A 15,583-nucleotide genomic window follows, 5' to 3' on the forward strand; every position below is an offset into this window, starting at 1 on the left:
TCCAACTCCGTGGTCCAGATGCTAGCGTGGCCTCCTGCCAGCTTTATTTAACTCCAAGTCAGATTCTAAATGTGGCAAAAATTCCTGCCCAAAGGCCACTTCCCCCAGTGACCGGAGCTGTTAATTTTACCTTTCAACAGGAAAAACCTATACCTGCTTTAAAAAAAAAAAAATCCAACTAGTTACAATCTAAGCTTATAGACAGAATGCTTGTGTCGTAGAGCGCCTGGAAATCGGTTCTGTGTTTGCATAAAGGGGGAGTGATGAAAGACGACAGAGAGGTTACACTGTCTTAAAAGATCATGAATATAACGGTTACTGTCAACACTTTAGTTAGAACCTAATTACATCGATGGCTTTCCACAGTATAGTGTTTGACCAGAGAATGGAATTTGGTTTCTTGTTGCTGTTGTTGTTGTTGTTGTTGACTTTATGTTTTGTTTTTCGGAGACAGGGTTGCTCTGTATAGCCCTGGCTGTCCTGGACTCGCTTTGTAGACCTGACTGGCCTCAAACTGACAGTAATTCTCTAGTCTCTGCCTCTTGAGAAACGTCTTGTGGCTTTGGAGGAAGGTCAAAGGTGGTAGGGGCAGGGCTGGAAGGAGGGTCTTGTTCTCGGTGACCCTGAGCCGGAGAGGTACATTGATACTTTTTACCTAAAGTCAGTGAATGGTTTGGCCCCGTTAGGTTGTTAATTTCGGCTCACAGAGGTGGTGATTGAGTACTGGCCACTCTCCTGTTCAGGGTGAGAGGCTGCACTCTCCACGGTGGCTTTCTCAGCTGAAATGCTGGGAATGAGCTCACACTGTTGTGAATTTGGGTTGAACAATGTAGTTTCTAATTAATGGCTACTTATCCCATTGAATTCCTGTTATCACCCCTGTGCCTTAAGGTTACAGGGCTACTGAGGGGGCAGGCAGGGGAAGAATCTTCTAGAATGCCCATGAACTTGCGGTTACCTCCTTCTAGTGGTGGCGTAGGCCTTTAATCCCAGCACTTGGGAGGCAGAGGCAGGTGGATCTCTGTGAGTTCGAGGCCAGCCTGGTCTACAAAGCGAGTCCAGGACAGCTAAGGCTACACAGAGAAACCCTGTGTCGAAAAACAAAACAAAAAAAATTTACTCTGAGAGAGGGAAGCAGTTGCCCAAGGTCACACAGCCAGTCTCTTAGGGACAGAGCCTCACCTCTTCCCATCACATACTCCCCAGAAATTTTAGCCCTGGTCCTCCCTCCAGCTGTGCCTGAGGGTGAATATTTATGGAAGGTGGCTTTTTTTTGTTGTTTGTTTGTTTATTGGTTTGGTTTTGGTTTTGGTTTTTCGAGACAGGGTTTCTATGTGTAACAGCCCTGGCTGTCCTGGGCTCAGGCTGGCCTCAAACTCCCAGAGATCCACCTGCCTCTGCTTCCCGAGTGCTGGGATTAAAGGCGTGCTCCACCATGCCCAGCGGAAGGTGGCTTTATATTAGGTCACCACCTGGGAAGCGAGGTGGTGTCTACACTCCGGAAAACCCCCGCACCCAGTTGTCCTCAGGCTGTTAGGGAGCGCAGGAGTGGGCGCTGAGTGTGGCTTGGAGGTAGCTCTTCCCTAGAGCTGCGGCCTCTCCACCTCCCTGGCGGCCTCCGTGCCTCGCGGGTGTTCAGTTTCAGCGCGGGGATGAGCGCAGGCTGCGCCTGTCTCTCGGAGGAAGGAAGGCGCACGAGAGGGCCCCAGCGTCCTGGGCTGGGGCCTGGCAGCGCGGTGGAGGGGGCTCCGGTGCCGTTGCCTTAGGGTTCTGCTGCGCGTCGAGCCTCTGCCGAAGGGGACGCCCCGGAGCCGCTCACGGCCGGCCGCTGAGGGTAACCTCCTTTGTGGCGCGTGGGGCGGGTGTGGGTGGCCTCCTGCCCGCGGAATGCGCGGCCGGCGTCGCTGAGCTGTGCTTTGTGTCTCCCCGGGGCGGGTTGGAAGTGTGGGAAGTGTACGTTCGCGCCCGCGCGGCGCCTCCAGCTCGCCACCCGTTGCCAGCTTTCCTGGGTCTCTCTCCATCAGTCCTTTGCCCAAGGGGACGCCAATTGGGCCACCTGGGGGAGAGTTTCTGGAAGTTGGAGGAGAGAGAAGGGCAAGGTGGGGCTACCCCGCCTCTGCAGACCCCAGGCTGCGTCCCAAAGTTGGTGTGGCAGGTGCAGCACCCCCTTTCACCTCCCTCCATCCCCAGCTTCCATCCCCAGCTTCCAGCCCCTGAAGGACTGAGCTCCTGCGCTACAGATGTCAGCAATTTCAGCTGCGAACTTGCAGGGTGCTTTGAAGCCACCTGGGGGAGGGCGGGGTGGGGGAGGGTTGGGGATGTCGCGTGCGTGGCTGTCCAGCCTTGCCGTTGCGGAAGCCTGGCTAGCTGGCGGGCTGGCTGTGGCACCAAGCCGAGCCGGGGTGCCCATGTGACTGCGGTGCGCTTGGGAGGAGGAAGCTGTAGAGGTCAGTGCAAAGGCGTCACGCCAGAGAGAGCAGGAGCGCCAGGGAGAGCAGGAACGAAGAGGGAGCCCCCAGTCAGCGAGGATGGGAGCCTTGGTGTGGCAAGCTTAAGGGTTTGTCTTTGGACTGCAGGGGCCAGTACAAAGCCACTCTGCCACAGCCACTTTAGCCTAATAAGGGCGTGTCGGGTGGGAGAGGTGGAGGGGACCCACATGAGAAGAGGCCGGTCTGGAAGCACACGATGGGCCCCTGAGGGCAGATCAGACACAGGCTACACTTGGAGAACTTTTCCCTGGGCACACAGCCAGAGAAGCCTAGTTTTCCCTATGAGGAGTAAGGGCAGAGGGCTGGAAGATGGGTTAAGTGGGAGTGACCCGTTTGGACAAGCAGTCCCAGGGGTCCTAGAGCCGGACAACCCAACCCTGGTCCCTTTTCCCTGCTGTAGGTACCCGGTGGGCATCCAGCTGCAGGCTGAAGGAAGCGTGTTCTCTTGGCTCCACCCCACACTCTTAAATTGTTTTCTCTAGTCTGTGTTCAGCTGAGGCCTGGAGGGGGTGGAAACCAAGGTTAGATTAAAAAAGAGAAGAAGAAGAAGGGGAAAAAAAAAAACCCGAGAGGACGAGCTTGTTTAAAGGAAATGAGGACTAATATTTTGAAGTGGAGCTTAGAGGAAAAGAGGCCGGTGTGGTCCATGAGGGTGGGGTAGGGTAGGGCGTCAGGACCCCCATTCTTTGGAGGGAAGCTCTCCCAGGTCTTAAGTCAGAGAACCTGTTTGCGTTGCCTTGGGTGGGCGGGCCGGCAGGGTGAAGAGCTTCAGTCAGGACTTGAGCAGCCCTAGTGCCAGCTTCGTGACAGTCCTGGGCTGTCAACTACACCCCTCCGATGGGGTTGCTAGGCAGCGGGGCTCTGATGTACTGGGAGGCCTTCTGATTTGTCAGCCTCCTGCAGACACACGGTTAAGGCTCCTTCCAGCCTATCCGGAGGAGGGACGCCCGGCACGCTGCTTGCATATTGCTGAGCCCCGGGTCCACCTGAACAGAGAGGTGCTAAAGGGAACCAGAAGAGGGGGCTCCTGGAGCCCTCCAACCTTCTAGCCAGCACAGCCAGCACGACTCCCCCGAACCCCCTCCACTCGGGCTTGCGGCTGGCTCCTCCCTGCAGGTCCCCGCCCCATTCCATCCCTCTTCCCCAAACCACGGCAGAGCAAAGTGCAGCGGGAAAAGAGGTCAGTGGGGTAAGCTTGTCCGCGGGCCTCTGGAGCTGTCAAGATGAGACTGAGGGAGGAGAGACTGCTCTTTTGTGCCCCCCCCCCCCCGGGGCTCTTGTGGATAGGGGGTCAGTGGTAGGGGGCTAACATTTTTTTTTTGCCAGGCCTGGACTTGGAAGCCAGCGGGGTGCCCTCTTCTTCCTCAGGCTCTGTGCACCCCTAGGGCCGGTAGCATGTTGGGGGGTGGAACAGGAGACTGCTTGTGTACCTGCAAGGAAGGCTGGGCTGTCTACCCTTTAGTGTTTGCAAGGGAGGGACGCTGTGGGTCCCTTCTCTTCTTGAATGGGCAACCTGTGATCTAGCTTCTGTTGCTGGAGTTCTTCACCCCCTCTCTGATCCCAGGACCCTTCTCTTAATACCGCAGCTTAAAAAAAAAAAAAAAGATAAGAACAGCTTTTTTGAGATTAAAAAAATTCACATATCATTCACACTGAAAAAGTGTGCAACCCAGTGTTTCCTAGTGTGTTCACAGAAAGGTGTGCATCCACGCCGTCAGTTTTAGGGTATCTTTATCCTGCTCGAATGAAACCCCAATACTCATTAGTGTCATCCCCATCCCACCCCACCCCCACTCCCGACCCCGACCCCCAGCCCCTGGCCACCACTCCTATGTCTGTGTGCCTCTCTTCTTTGGCTTCCCTTACTTGGGACATTTCATATATATGGAATCACACGGGGTGGGATTTCTAACCTCATTGCTTACTTGGCAAGGCATGGATCGCATCATTTCACTTTACCCGTCCGTGCAGCCCTCATCTGCAAGGGCAGGGAGCTTCTGCAGTCTTACCCAGTTCTCTCAGTGCCGTGTTTGGTTCCTGGGCCGGACCAGTGCTTGTGTGAATGCAATGAATGGGAACCGGTTAATTGGCGAACTACGCAGGTGGTTTACTACTGAATTCCAGGGGGCCCAGCTGCTGCGAAGGGGGCTGGCAGCTAGGGAGAGCTGTAGCTATCGGGAGCTTCAGAGCTGTGAGGGAACAGAAAGGAAGCCTCCGAGGTGGGCGGGGTTGGTGGGGTAGGGGTCGGAACTGATAGCCGCCTGTGGGTTGCCAGTTCTCCTGGGAACCTGAAAACCAAGATGCTGCCTCTGAGCGTCTGTGGTAGGAGACCCATGCTTGAGATTTGTCACCTGATCACAGGGGCATCCCCCAGGAGGGGAACTCCACTTGATTTCGGTTTTTTAAAAAAAGAGGAGGAAATTCCCCCATCTGCAACCTTTATAAAAGGGCATCTGGTCAGGTGGCTCTGGAGCAGTTGCTCCGCCTGTGGTTTGGGGTTGACTTGTGCTCTCTGCCCCCACCCTTACAGGTACTGTCTGATGAGCGTGAAGGGTTGTTTCACTGACTTCCACATTGACTTTGGAGGCACCTCCGTGTGGTACCATGTTTTCCGTGGTGGAAAGGTGAGTGCTTGTATTGCCTCAAGCTTTTGTACTCGCCGCAAGATTTTCTCTTCCCTTCTTTTACCTCTGTCCGTCGTGTGTCGTGTCCCCCCCCCCCCCCCCCCCCCGGCCCCCTGCCCCTTGCCCACTGAGTACTGCAGGGCCACTTCATCCCCTGGGACAAGCTCCTGGCTCTCTGTCTCTCCTTCTGGAGAGGAGGGGGTCACGTATTCATACCTACTTGCGCAGTCTGGTATCCTAAGTGCCCTAGGCCAGTTTGCAGCTCTTAAGAAGTCCCAGCGGGAAGCGCCTCAGCTTTGTCTCAGCTCTGGCACGGAGTCTTTTCACTTTAGAGTAGAGGAGGCAGAGTGTTTTCCGCTGGGGCTAGGTATGACGTCACTCCGAAAAGGAGGTAGTCGGGAATGCATTCCGGGGAGCTTTGCTGTGTTTGCTTCTGTGTGTGACGTCCCTGCAGGGATGAAGGGCTTCTCCGAGAATGCCCACGTGCGCCTGGCTCATCTGGGTAAACGGCAGTGTTGGAGGAGGTTCTGGGAGGAAGCCGGCCCACTTGATTCCAGATGTTTTCCCTCCTCTGGAGTGAGCACAGGCTGAGTTTATTTATTGGGCCATTTTGTCATGCATCTTAGGAAATTCCCTTCCACTCCTTTCCCCACTTCCCTGACAAGCCTGTGGCTCAGGAGAAAAAATGTGCGACCCAGTACAGGAAGCATTCCTGCCTTGGTATTTCAGTTGGAATGGAGATACCGCAAAGGTAGCCAGAGCCTTCCCTCCCTGCTTTGAGCCCTGCTTGGGGAGCCCAGACAGACTGATTTGCTACCCTCCTTGTCCGTCCCCAAGTAGGTGGGGCTCTTTTGGGTTTGTTCAGAGCCTGGAAGAAATCAGAGACATGGGCCTAACTGCCTCCTTTCCCTCCCTAGATATTTTGGCTGATCCCCCCAACCCTGCACAACTTGGCGCTGTATGAGGAGTGGGTGCTGTCGGGCAAACAGAGTGACATCTTTCTGGGTGACCGCGTGGAACGATGCCAAAGAATTGAGCTGAAGCAAGGCTACACATTTTTCATCCCTTCTGGTAGGTTCTTTTGTGGCTGGCTTGGGGTCGGCCAACCACTGGCTTCCCCAATATTGGGAGCAGCCTCCTGCCATCCTGTGGTCTTAGCCAGGGTTGGAGGCCGCCAAGTGAGCCTGTGTGTGTGTGTGTGTGTGTGTGTGTGTGTGTGTGTGTGTGTGTGTATGTATGTATGTAGGCCATAAAGCTTCTACAGGCCAAAGGATTAGATGAGCCATTGGGTGTACCCTGAGGGGAGCAGGTCTCAGGCTCCAGAGAAAGCGTATAACTCGAGTCACCATACCTGTGAGGTAGACTTCTTTGTCCCTTGAACAAGCCTCAGATCTTTCCTCTGGGGAAACTTGAATGTCTTTCTTAGGCCTTCCTCTAGAGCAGGGGATCTCAACCTGTGGGTTGTGACCCCTTTGGGGGCCAAATAACCCTTTCTCAAGGGTCTTAGATAGTTGCATTACAATTCATAACAGCACAATTATGGTTATGAAGTAGCAGTGATAGGATTTTTATGGTTAGAGGGATCACAGCAACGTGAGGAACTGCGTTAGAGGGTCACTGATGTAGAGATTTCTCTGGGAAGATGACAGGGCACGCTGCTATCGAAGGTGTGAGTGTGCCACATGGACCTGGACACAAGCTCTAGGCAAGAGTGATGAACTTCCTTAGTTGTCACTTCAGCTTTGCTGCCTCGGTGTTCTCACCTGAAAAATGGAACAAGAACCTCCCAGGGAGGTGTGGGCCTCCTTTCTATTGTTCTTAGAGACAGAGGACTTTTAGCTGTAGACTGAGTTACTTACAACAGTGTCCAGGTATCTAGGGAGAGACACACACAGTCACATACACACACAGAGTGAGACACAAACAAAGAGACACATAGATACATACAATGAGACACAGACACACACACACAGTGAGACACGCACACATACAGTGAGACACACAGGCACAGACATACACACATACACAGTGAGACAGAGACACAGAGACACACAGGTACATACAATGAGACACACATACACACAAACACAGACCCACACACTGAGACACACATACAGAGACACAGACACACAGTGAAACACAGACATATAACAGATACACAGACAGACACATAGACACACACACACACACACACACACACACACACACACACACACGTTCCAGTTCCTCTAGGGACCTGGAAACTCCCTCCAGCATCTAAACTCTTTGATTTGAGATGTGTGAATAGTCCACTTGTGTTTTTATATGGAGAGAGCCTTGGGCTCATTGGGGTGTTTCTGTGTTGGAGAATCTAATTCTGGTCTCTTTCACCTCTGACCTAAGTTTTTGTTTCCATAGTGATGACCTTAAAATTTTAATTCCCTTTTTGTTGTTGTTCTTGTTTGTTTGTTTGTTTGTTTTTCCCTTTTTTAGGCAACCTTATTGTAGATGGGGAACGAAGGGTTGTCGAGGCAGGGTCTAACGTGACCTAGATTGGCTTTGATTTTGTTTTGTAGCTAAGGAAGGTCTTTAACTCTTGATCCTCTTGCCTCTACTTCCAAAGTGCTGGGATTGCAGGCATGTGGCACCATATCTAGCTTGCGATAGCACTTTGTTATGTAGCCCAGGGTGGGCTAGAACTAAGGATCCTGTTGACTCTGCCTTTCAGAGGTTAGGACCACAGACATATCCCACAATGCCTAGCCTCCACAGTGAAACTGTCTGTCTGTCTGTCCATCTTTGCTGAGAAATGAACCCATGGTCTCACCTACACTGAGTTAAGAGAACTACCAAATGACCGGTAGCACTTCAGACACGTCCTAGTGACTTTAGACGTGCTTTCTGCTGCCTTAAGCCCTGAGTGGTCCACTTGTGTCACTTAGCAGGTCTCCGGCTCTTTGAAAGGTTGTAGGATGCTCGTGGGTCAGAGTGGTTCCCTGTGTCAGCTTTTTGTTTGTGTTTTGTTTTTGTTTTCAGAGACAGGGTTTTTCTCTGTATAGCCCTGGCTGTCCTGGACTTGCTTTGTAGACCAGGCTGGCTTTGAACTCACAGAGATCTGCTTGCCTCTGCCTCCCAGGTGCTGTGATTACAGGCATGTGCCACCACTCCCGGCCTGTATGTCACCTTTTATCCCTGTGTCTGAAGGCAGAGGACCTATGTGTGGTTCAGGGCTGGTGCCTCTGTCCCTGGGCAGGCCAGGAAAGCTCCATGGGATTGAATGAGCAGTAGGAAGCCCCAAAACAAGGGCCGGGCTGGGTTTGTTGCGTGCATCTGCTGGCCAACCCTGAGGCCGAGCCAATGGCAGCACAGTGTCGGGGTGCCAGGAGCATCTAGTTAAGAGGAGACTGCTGGGTTGGCTCAGTCTGGTCATTAGCAGGAAGCGTGAATGGCAGACAAGGAAGTCAGGGGGCAGCATCAGGACAAGCCCAGGGGCCTCTATTTCCCGTACTTATGGCTCGGCCTCGCCTCCTGGCTGCCCTAATCCAGGTGAGACATGGGTACTAGTTCTGAGCAGGAAACATTTTAGACGTACTACAGTGTATAAGGAAAGACACAACCCCCTCTTTTACCTATACCCTTTACCCCCCAAAATAAAGATGCCTGACTTAAGGTCTGTTCCTCAATTCATAAGTGTCTGGGTCAGGTCTAGGGACCCAGGTGTACCGAGTTTTCATACCTATTTACCTGTCCTACCCCGTTAGCCTGGGTTCAGGAGACCCGTATTCTGCTGTTCCCCTTTCCTGGCCATGTGACTTTGGGAAGCCTATTTTCTCACTTAATCAAACCAAATAAAGCTCAATCAACCAACAAACATCTCATCTTTCTTTGGCTGGTTGGTTTTTGTGAGAGGGTCTCATGTAGTCCAGGCTGGCTTCAAGCTAGTTAGAGGGAAGATGACTTTGAACTCATGATTGACCCTCTTACTCCTACGTCCCAAGCTTTGTGGTTGAAACACTCCACATAGCAAATGTTCTTAGAGCTAGGCTGGTTTCTAGGATGAAGGGAGGGATTGAGGGGACCTAGGATTTTCTCCCTCCTTCCCTCCCTCCCTCCCTCCCTCCCTCCCTCCTCCCTCTTGGGTGTTTTTCTAGCTGGGTGGCAATCATGTTGGTTAGTCCCAGTATGGGGACCCTGTTAAGTATACCTGAAGGTGCGGTGCCTGAGAAGCATTTTTCAGACAAGAGACTTAGGTTGGTCTTAAAGTATTCCCTGTCCTTGCCTTGGAGTAAGAACCATGACTTGAGGGCGCTGGAGGGATGGCTCAGCGGTTAAGAACATTGGCTGCTCTTCCGAAATACCAATGTTCAAATCTTACCACCCATATGGTAGTTGGCAACTGTCTGTAATTCCTGTTCCAGGGGATCTGACACTATACATCCATACATGAAGGCAGAACACAAATGTAAATTAAAAAAAAAAAAAAAGTCCTGGAGAGATGGCTCAGAGGTTTAGAACACGGGCTGTTCTTCTAAAGGTCCTGAGTTCAATTCCCAGCAACCACATGGTGGCTCACAATCATTTATAGTGATATCTGTTGCCCTCTTCTGGCCTGCAAGCACACATGCTATAATAAATAAATAAAATCTTAAAAAAAAAAAAAAAAGACCCATCACTTGGGAACCACTTCCTCCTGAGGCAGGAGGAGGCTAGTGTGGGCTGCCAAGTGTTGCTTAATCTCCAGAAACAACTTTGCTGGGTGTGGTGGTATAGCATACATCTTTAATCCCAACACTTGGAGGCAGAGGCAGTTGGGCAGATGGATCTCTGTGAGCTCAAGGCCAGGCTGATGTACATATCAAGTTATGGGCCAGCTAAGGCTGCACGGAGAGAGAAGGACCACCCAGCGGCACCAGCTAGACCGCAGTGGTGATTCTGCATCCTTGTCAGAGTAACAGAACTGGGCCTTTGGTAGTCCCTACTGTAAAACGGGCTCAAGCAGGGCAGAGTATGGCGAAGCAGGCAAACTGTAGAGGGTGCTGCAGGCTCTCAGGTGAGATCTCCCCATTTTTGTATCACGAGGCAGATCGAACCTAACGAGCCCTTGAGTCTGCGGCGTCTGCTGGTTGACAGCCCAGGGGTGGGGGTTTGGGTGCTCAGGAACCTGCCAGGTCATCTCTACAGCACCTGCGGAAATGCCGGCAGGCGTGCTGGTAGACCACATTCTGAGCACTGGGGTTGTGGGTGAGACTTCTTGTGACTTCGTTGTTCTTGGCCCCCACCCCCCACCCCGCACCCCCTCAAGTCCCAGGTCCCAGGTTTTTGTGGGTCACTGTGTTCCTTCCATGGCTACATCTGTCCTTGGTTGCTCAGCCTGAATATAAGCCGTTTATTGCCGTCAGATTGCTGATGGCAGACGCCAGCCTCTCCTGCCCAGTTAGAGCTCTGGCTACCGTAAGTTCCTGGCTTCCCAGAGTACTTCTGCGAATGAGCCACCCTCAGGAGGATGGGGACGATGGGGTTTTGAATGTCACAATTTCCCTAACTGTTTTTTCCTAAGGGCATCATTGAGACAAGTAGCGCAGATGGGAGCAGGGGAGAGGAGCTCGGCGGCCATTTCGATCCGAGGGAGTCTGCCCAATCCACCTGTGGTGCCTAGGGTGGGAAGGAAAGCGGGTAGAAGCCTCTAGAATCCCTTGAAAAGGTGGGCATACAGATTCCCTGCCTACTTAGAGTGGCATCTGCCTTCTGTTTTCCTCTGCTCACATGCCAGGGTGATAGATACATAGTGGGCCTCCATTTCTGCCAGCAGGAGAGGCCGGGGTGACGAGAACATATTACTATGGGCATCGTCCTCTCCCAAACTGACGTCAATGGCAAGTGCTTGTAGCAATTAGTTCTTGCTCACTGGGTTCCCCACAAGGAAGGGAATGGTCTCCTTCAGGCAGGCATACAGAGCCAGAACAGGGACGGTTTCATGGGGCGAGCTTGGAACCAAGCTCTCTGAGCTCAGGCTTGGGTAGTGGGAAAGGTGGGAGAAGGATCTTGAGGCTCCCCACATTCCCAATCCAATCTTAGGAAGTGTTGTTTGAGTGTGGCTGACAGTGGTAATGACGTCAGGAGCAGACAGCACAGCTCTGCTTGGTGAAATCACAGAAATGCCGTTCAGCAAAGATGATGGGGGTTTGGGTAGGTAGCAAAGGCGGGAGACGAGGTTTTGCCACTTGGTTCTGTTTTAGAGTGTACAGATGCTTGGTTCCTGTGTGTCTGTAGCCTCACCTCCGAGGGTTGAGAATCAATGGAGACAGAGGATCTTTGGCACTTGCTGGCCAGCCAGTCGTGCCAAACCAGTAAGGTCCAGGTTCAGTGAGAGACCCTGGTGCAGCAAGTGAAGAGTGTTAGAGGAAGACACTTGATGCTGAGCCCTGGCCTCCATGCACAGGTGCACGTGCACATACATAGGCAGATACATACACCGCCCCTCACAGTGGGGGAAAGGATGTAAATAGCATTTTATGCTGATGTAGAGTCACACCGAGCAATTGCAGAGGTCAGGGCTCTTTAGACACCAGCACTGTCTTCCCCAGAGGGCATAAAGCCCAGGATGATTGATGGTTCCTGTCACTGTTCACTCCTGTGACACTGGTCACAGAGCAGCTGGTGGCCCAAGAGCAAAAGCGGAACGGGCATCCCTGAGCGCTGTGGTGTCCAGCTGTCGGCGACAATGCTTTTCTTGCCTTTTTTCCCCCCTCTGATAATAGTTAGCTTCACCCACACTGGCAAGGAGGGCTGGTGGCTGTGTTCAGCGGTGGCCTTGGAGCCACCATGTGTCCTTCCCACGTGGTAGCTCCGTTCCCTGCAGCAGGTACAGATCGTGAGCCTGAGAACTCACCTGGGAAAGAGACTAGAGCTGTTTGGACTTGGGCAGCTTAGGGTTAGGTTGGGTCTCCAGAACTTTCCTTGGAGTTGAAGTGGTTAGTCACAAGTTTGGGGAAAGAGGCTGAGGGGGTCCGAGGTCTGCTCCTGTTTGCTGGCTCTCTTCTCCTGGCCCTCCGCTGTCTTCCACTCTGACTTTTCCCTGCCGTTGTCCTTATCATCGACCCTTGTCCTTGTTTCTTGAAGTGTTTCTCCTTTGCTTCCCTGTGTGCTCCCATGCCTGGCCCCTGGACCTCCAGGGCAATGCAGAGCTGTTAGAAACAGCTGTTAACCCTTGCCAGCTAGCTGCAGCTTGGTTCAGCAAGGGACTCTGACCCCCTATCCCCCACCCCCAGCCAGGGTTTCTCTGTGTAGCCCTGGCTGTCCTGGACTCACTTTGTAGACCAGGCTGGCCTCGAACTCACAGAGATCCGCCTGCCTCTGCCTCCCGAGTGCTGGGATTTAAAGGCGTGCGCCACCACGGCCCAGTAGCAAGGGATTCTTCTCTGAGCCTGCTTGAACAATAGCAGTTTTGAGGTCCTATAAAGCAGTATGGCCCCTAGCTCCACGTCCAGAGGCCACACCAGTCCTTTCTACCCTGGCCGTGTGACCACTGCCCATGGGGGTGTGATATTGTTGGATAAAGTCTCCACAAACTAGATAGAGGGTAACTTTGGGGGTTCAAAATACTTATAGATGGCATACCTCCTTTTAGTTTTCCCCCCACTAAATTATAGTCGAAAAGAGATTGCTTCTGTAAGGATTAGTAAGCCTAGACCTGGAAAGCCCTTAGCGTGCACCTGGGGAGGTCGCAAGTGTGGCCCACGCCGGTAAGCAGTTGCAGGGTGCAAAAGAAGGGACACAACGCTCAGTACATGAGGAAGAACGGGGGCGGGACGTCTGACGTGGGGTCCTAGCATTAACGTGCCTAAAGAGATCGTTTGGAAATGGGCCTGGGAGGATTTCACGCAAACCAGGTGTGCTTTGGTGAAAAAGGTGTCTGGGCCCCCGTACTTACTGCTCAGAGCTGTCCCGCACGAGCCCTCCAGGAACCAGTGTCCAAAGGAATTGACTACAGAAAAGTCTGAGGGGAGATGCGCAGCCTAGGAGGGGCCTCCTCCCCGGCTCAGCATGGATGCTGGGACTGGGCTACAGCCGAGTCCCAGGAGGAAGGTTTGGCCGTCAAGGTCTTCAAGACAGGCACTTGCCTGCAGCATCCCAGCAGCCCCTACCTTGAGACAGCTGAGGTCTCTAGGAGCCGCCGGTTGAATCCCCCAGGCTGTCTGGGAATCTTGGCGTCTGCGTCGCACGTCCTTGCACAGGCCGGTGCCCCCTCTTCCTCCCGTGGTCTCCTTTCCCCCCTCCCTTCAGTCTCCTGAGGGGAGCCAGGACTCATCATCTTCCTCTGCCCTCCCCGACTCAGGTTGGATCCATGCTGTGTACACTCCTGTGGACTCTCTGGTGTTCGGCGGGAACATCCTGCACAGTTTCAACGTGCCCATGCAGCTGCGGATCTATGAGATTGAGGACAGAACCCGGGTAAGATGGCGCCTTCTCTCCCCAGGGGGGCTGCTGGCCTTTCTTTCTTTCTTTCTTTCTTTTTTTAATACTTTGTTTGTTTTTTATTTCATGGGCACTGGTGTTTTGCCTGGGTGAGGATGTTAGGTCCGTGGAACTGGAGGTACTGACAGTTCTGAGCTGCCATGTGATTGCTGGGAATTGAACCCAGATCCTCTGGAAGAGCAGCCAGTGGTCTTAACCACTGAGCTATCTGCCCAGCCCCTGGCCTTTCTTTCTTTTCTTTTTTCTTTTCTTCTTCTTCTTCTTCTTCTTTTTTTTTTTTGGTTTGTTTTTTGAGACAGGGTTTCTCTGTGTAGCCTTGGCTCTTGGCTGTCCTGGACTCACTTTGTAGACCAGGCTGGCCTCGAACTCACAGCGATCTGCCTGCCTCTGCCTCCCAAGTACTGGGATTAAAGGCGTGCGGCACCACCGCCCGGCATGCTTTCTTCAGTGCCTCTTCAGTTCCCTGCCTGTCCTGCTCCCAGTCTCAAGGTGGGGCTTTGGTTCTGGTCCCACAGCAGGGAGATCATTCTGCACAAGGGCCCATCCCCGGAGCCCTGGAGTTTTCTGTCTAAGCTCAGGCCATAGGCAGGCAGAGTCCTCGGTGGAAAAGCTGGGCACAACTGTAGGTACATACACACTTGTAATCTCAGTGTTTGGGAAGTGGAGGCCGGAGGACCGGAAGTTCAAGGCCAGCCATGGCTACATAGAGTGGGAGTAGTCTTAGCTGTATTTCTCATAAAACGAAAGATAACAAGACAACCCTTCGTGGAGCTACTGTTTATATATCTGTACCTGAAAAGTGTCTGTGCTGTTGTGTCTTGAGAAAGCAGCAGAGGTGGGAAGAGCCCAGGCTTTCTTTGCATATGCAGAAAGGGGTGTGGAACTTTGGATGCTCTTGTTGCTGAAGGAAGCCCCCTGGGGTGGAGCAGGGCTGGGGCTTTGGGGAAAAAAAAAAAGCCCAGCCTGGTCCAAAAAAAAAAAAAAATCACATCTCTCCTAAGCATGCCCGTGGGACTCTAATGTGTGATGGGAAGGCTGCCTGGGTCCGGGTCTCTTGTCCCGTTTCTGAGCTCTAACCTCTTGGGCCTCAGCTTCCCTGCGCCCTCCTCACTGGGCCGGCCACTCAGGTGACGATTTCTCAGCGATCAAATCTCTCCCAAGATAAAGGCCATATGCCCCTTTTGTTCCTGGAGTTTTTCCTGAATATCACTGGCGGTTGGTTGGGACTTGGCCACCCTCTTTCCTAGGCTGTGGCTTGACCACATGTCCCCAGGCATTTGAGACAGGCTCAAGGGTGAGAAACTAACACCCTGGGGTGAAAAGGGCCTATTTCAATCTAGTCTTGCTCCTCTTTCTTTCTTTCTTTCTTTCTTTCTTTCTTTCTTTCTTTCTTTTTTTTTTTTTTTTTCCTGAGATAGTGTCTTTCTGTGTAGCCTTGGCTGCCCTGGATTCTCACTGTAGACCAGGCTGGCCTCGAACTCACAGGGATCCGCCTGCCTCTGCCTCCCTGAGTGCTGGGATTAAAGGCGTGCACACTACCACCCGGCTTGTCTTTTGTTTTTAATGCGACTGTTTAAATACTTCGTTTTGAATTGAGAGATAACTCACCCACCATAAAATTTGCCATTTGAAACATACAGTTCTGCATTTCTAGTGTGTCTGCACATTACACACACACACACACACACACACATACACACACACACACACACACACAGAGCAAGGAACCGCTGTACCCATCAGCAGTCACTCTTAACTCCCCCTTCTCCAACCCTGGCAGTCCCTGATCTCCTCTCAGTCTCTAACTGGCTGGTTTTGGACATTTGGAACAAATGGAATCATGAACTGTGTGGCCTTTTGTATGTGGGCTCTTTTCACTCAGCGTGGCGTTGTGGAGGTCCATCTGTGTTACAGCACACGCCAGCGTGCTTGGTTCCTGAGGAGAGCTCCATTGTGTGAGCAGGCCTCCTGCCGTTTCTACTTGGAATTTGCCTCAGAGCTGGCTTTTCTGACCCC

General features: G+C 52.6%; 1 protein-coding gene across 8 annotated transcripts in view; it reads left to right on the forward strand.

Moving 5' to 3' along the window:
• The window catches only part of KDM2B (lysine demethylase 2B), a 150,759-nt gene that overhangs the window by 61,816 nt on the left and 73,360 nt on the right, over positions 1 to 15,583 (forward strand). For 5 of the 8 annotated variants that reach the window (XM_084762673.1, XM_084762678.1, XM_084762675.1 and 2 more), the window contains 3 exons: positions 5,020 to 5,113; positions 6,031 to 6,184; positions 13,428 to 13,543. In XM_084762673.1, coding sequence (XP_084618799.1) covers positions 5,020 to 5,113; positions 6,031 to 6,184; positions 13,428 to 13,543 — 364 coding nt within the window. Of the gene's footprint in view, positions 1 to 1,722; positions 1,835 to 2,426; positions 2,448 to 3,503; positions 3,670 to 5,019; positions 5,114 to 6,030; positions 6,185 to 13,427; positions 13,544 to 15,583 lie in introns of those variants that run through there. The other 3 variants (XM_084762680.1, XM_084762679.1, XM_084762681.1) reach the window with 3 other exon arrangements.

Source organism: Acomys minous, assembly GCF_964271855.1.
Source record: "Acomys minous genome assembly, chromosome: 16".
Taxonomy (NCBI): Eukaryota; Metazoa; Chordata; class Mammalia; order Rodentia; family Muridae; genus Acomys; species Acomys minous.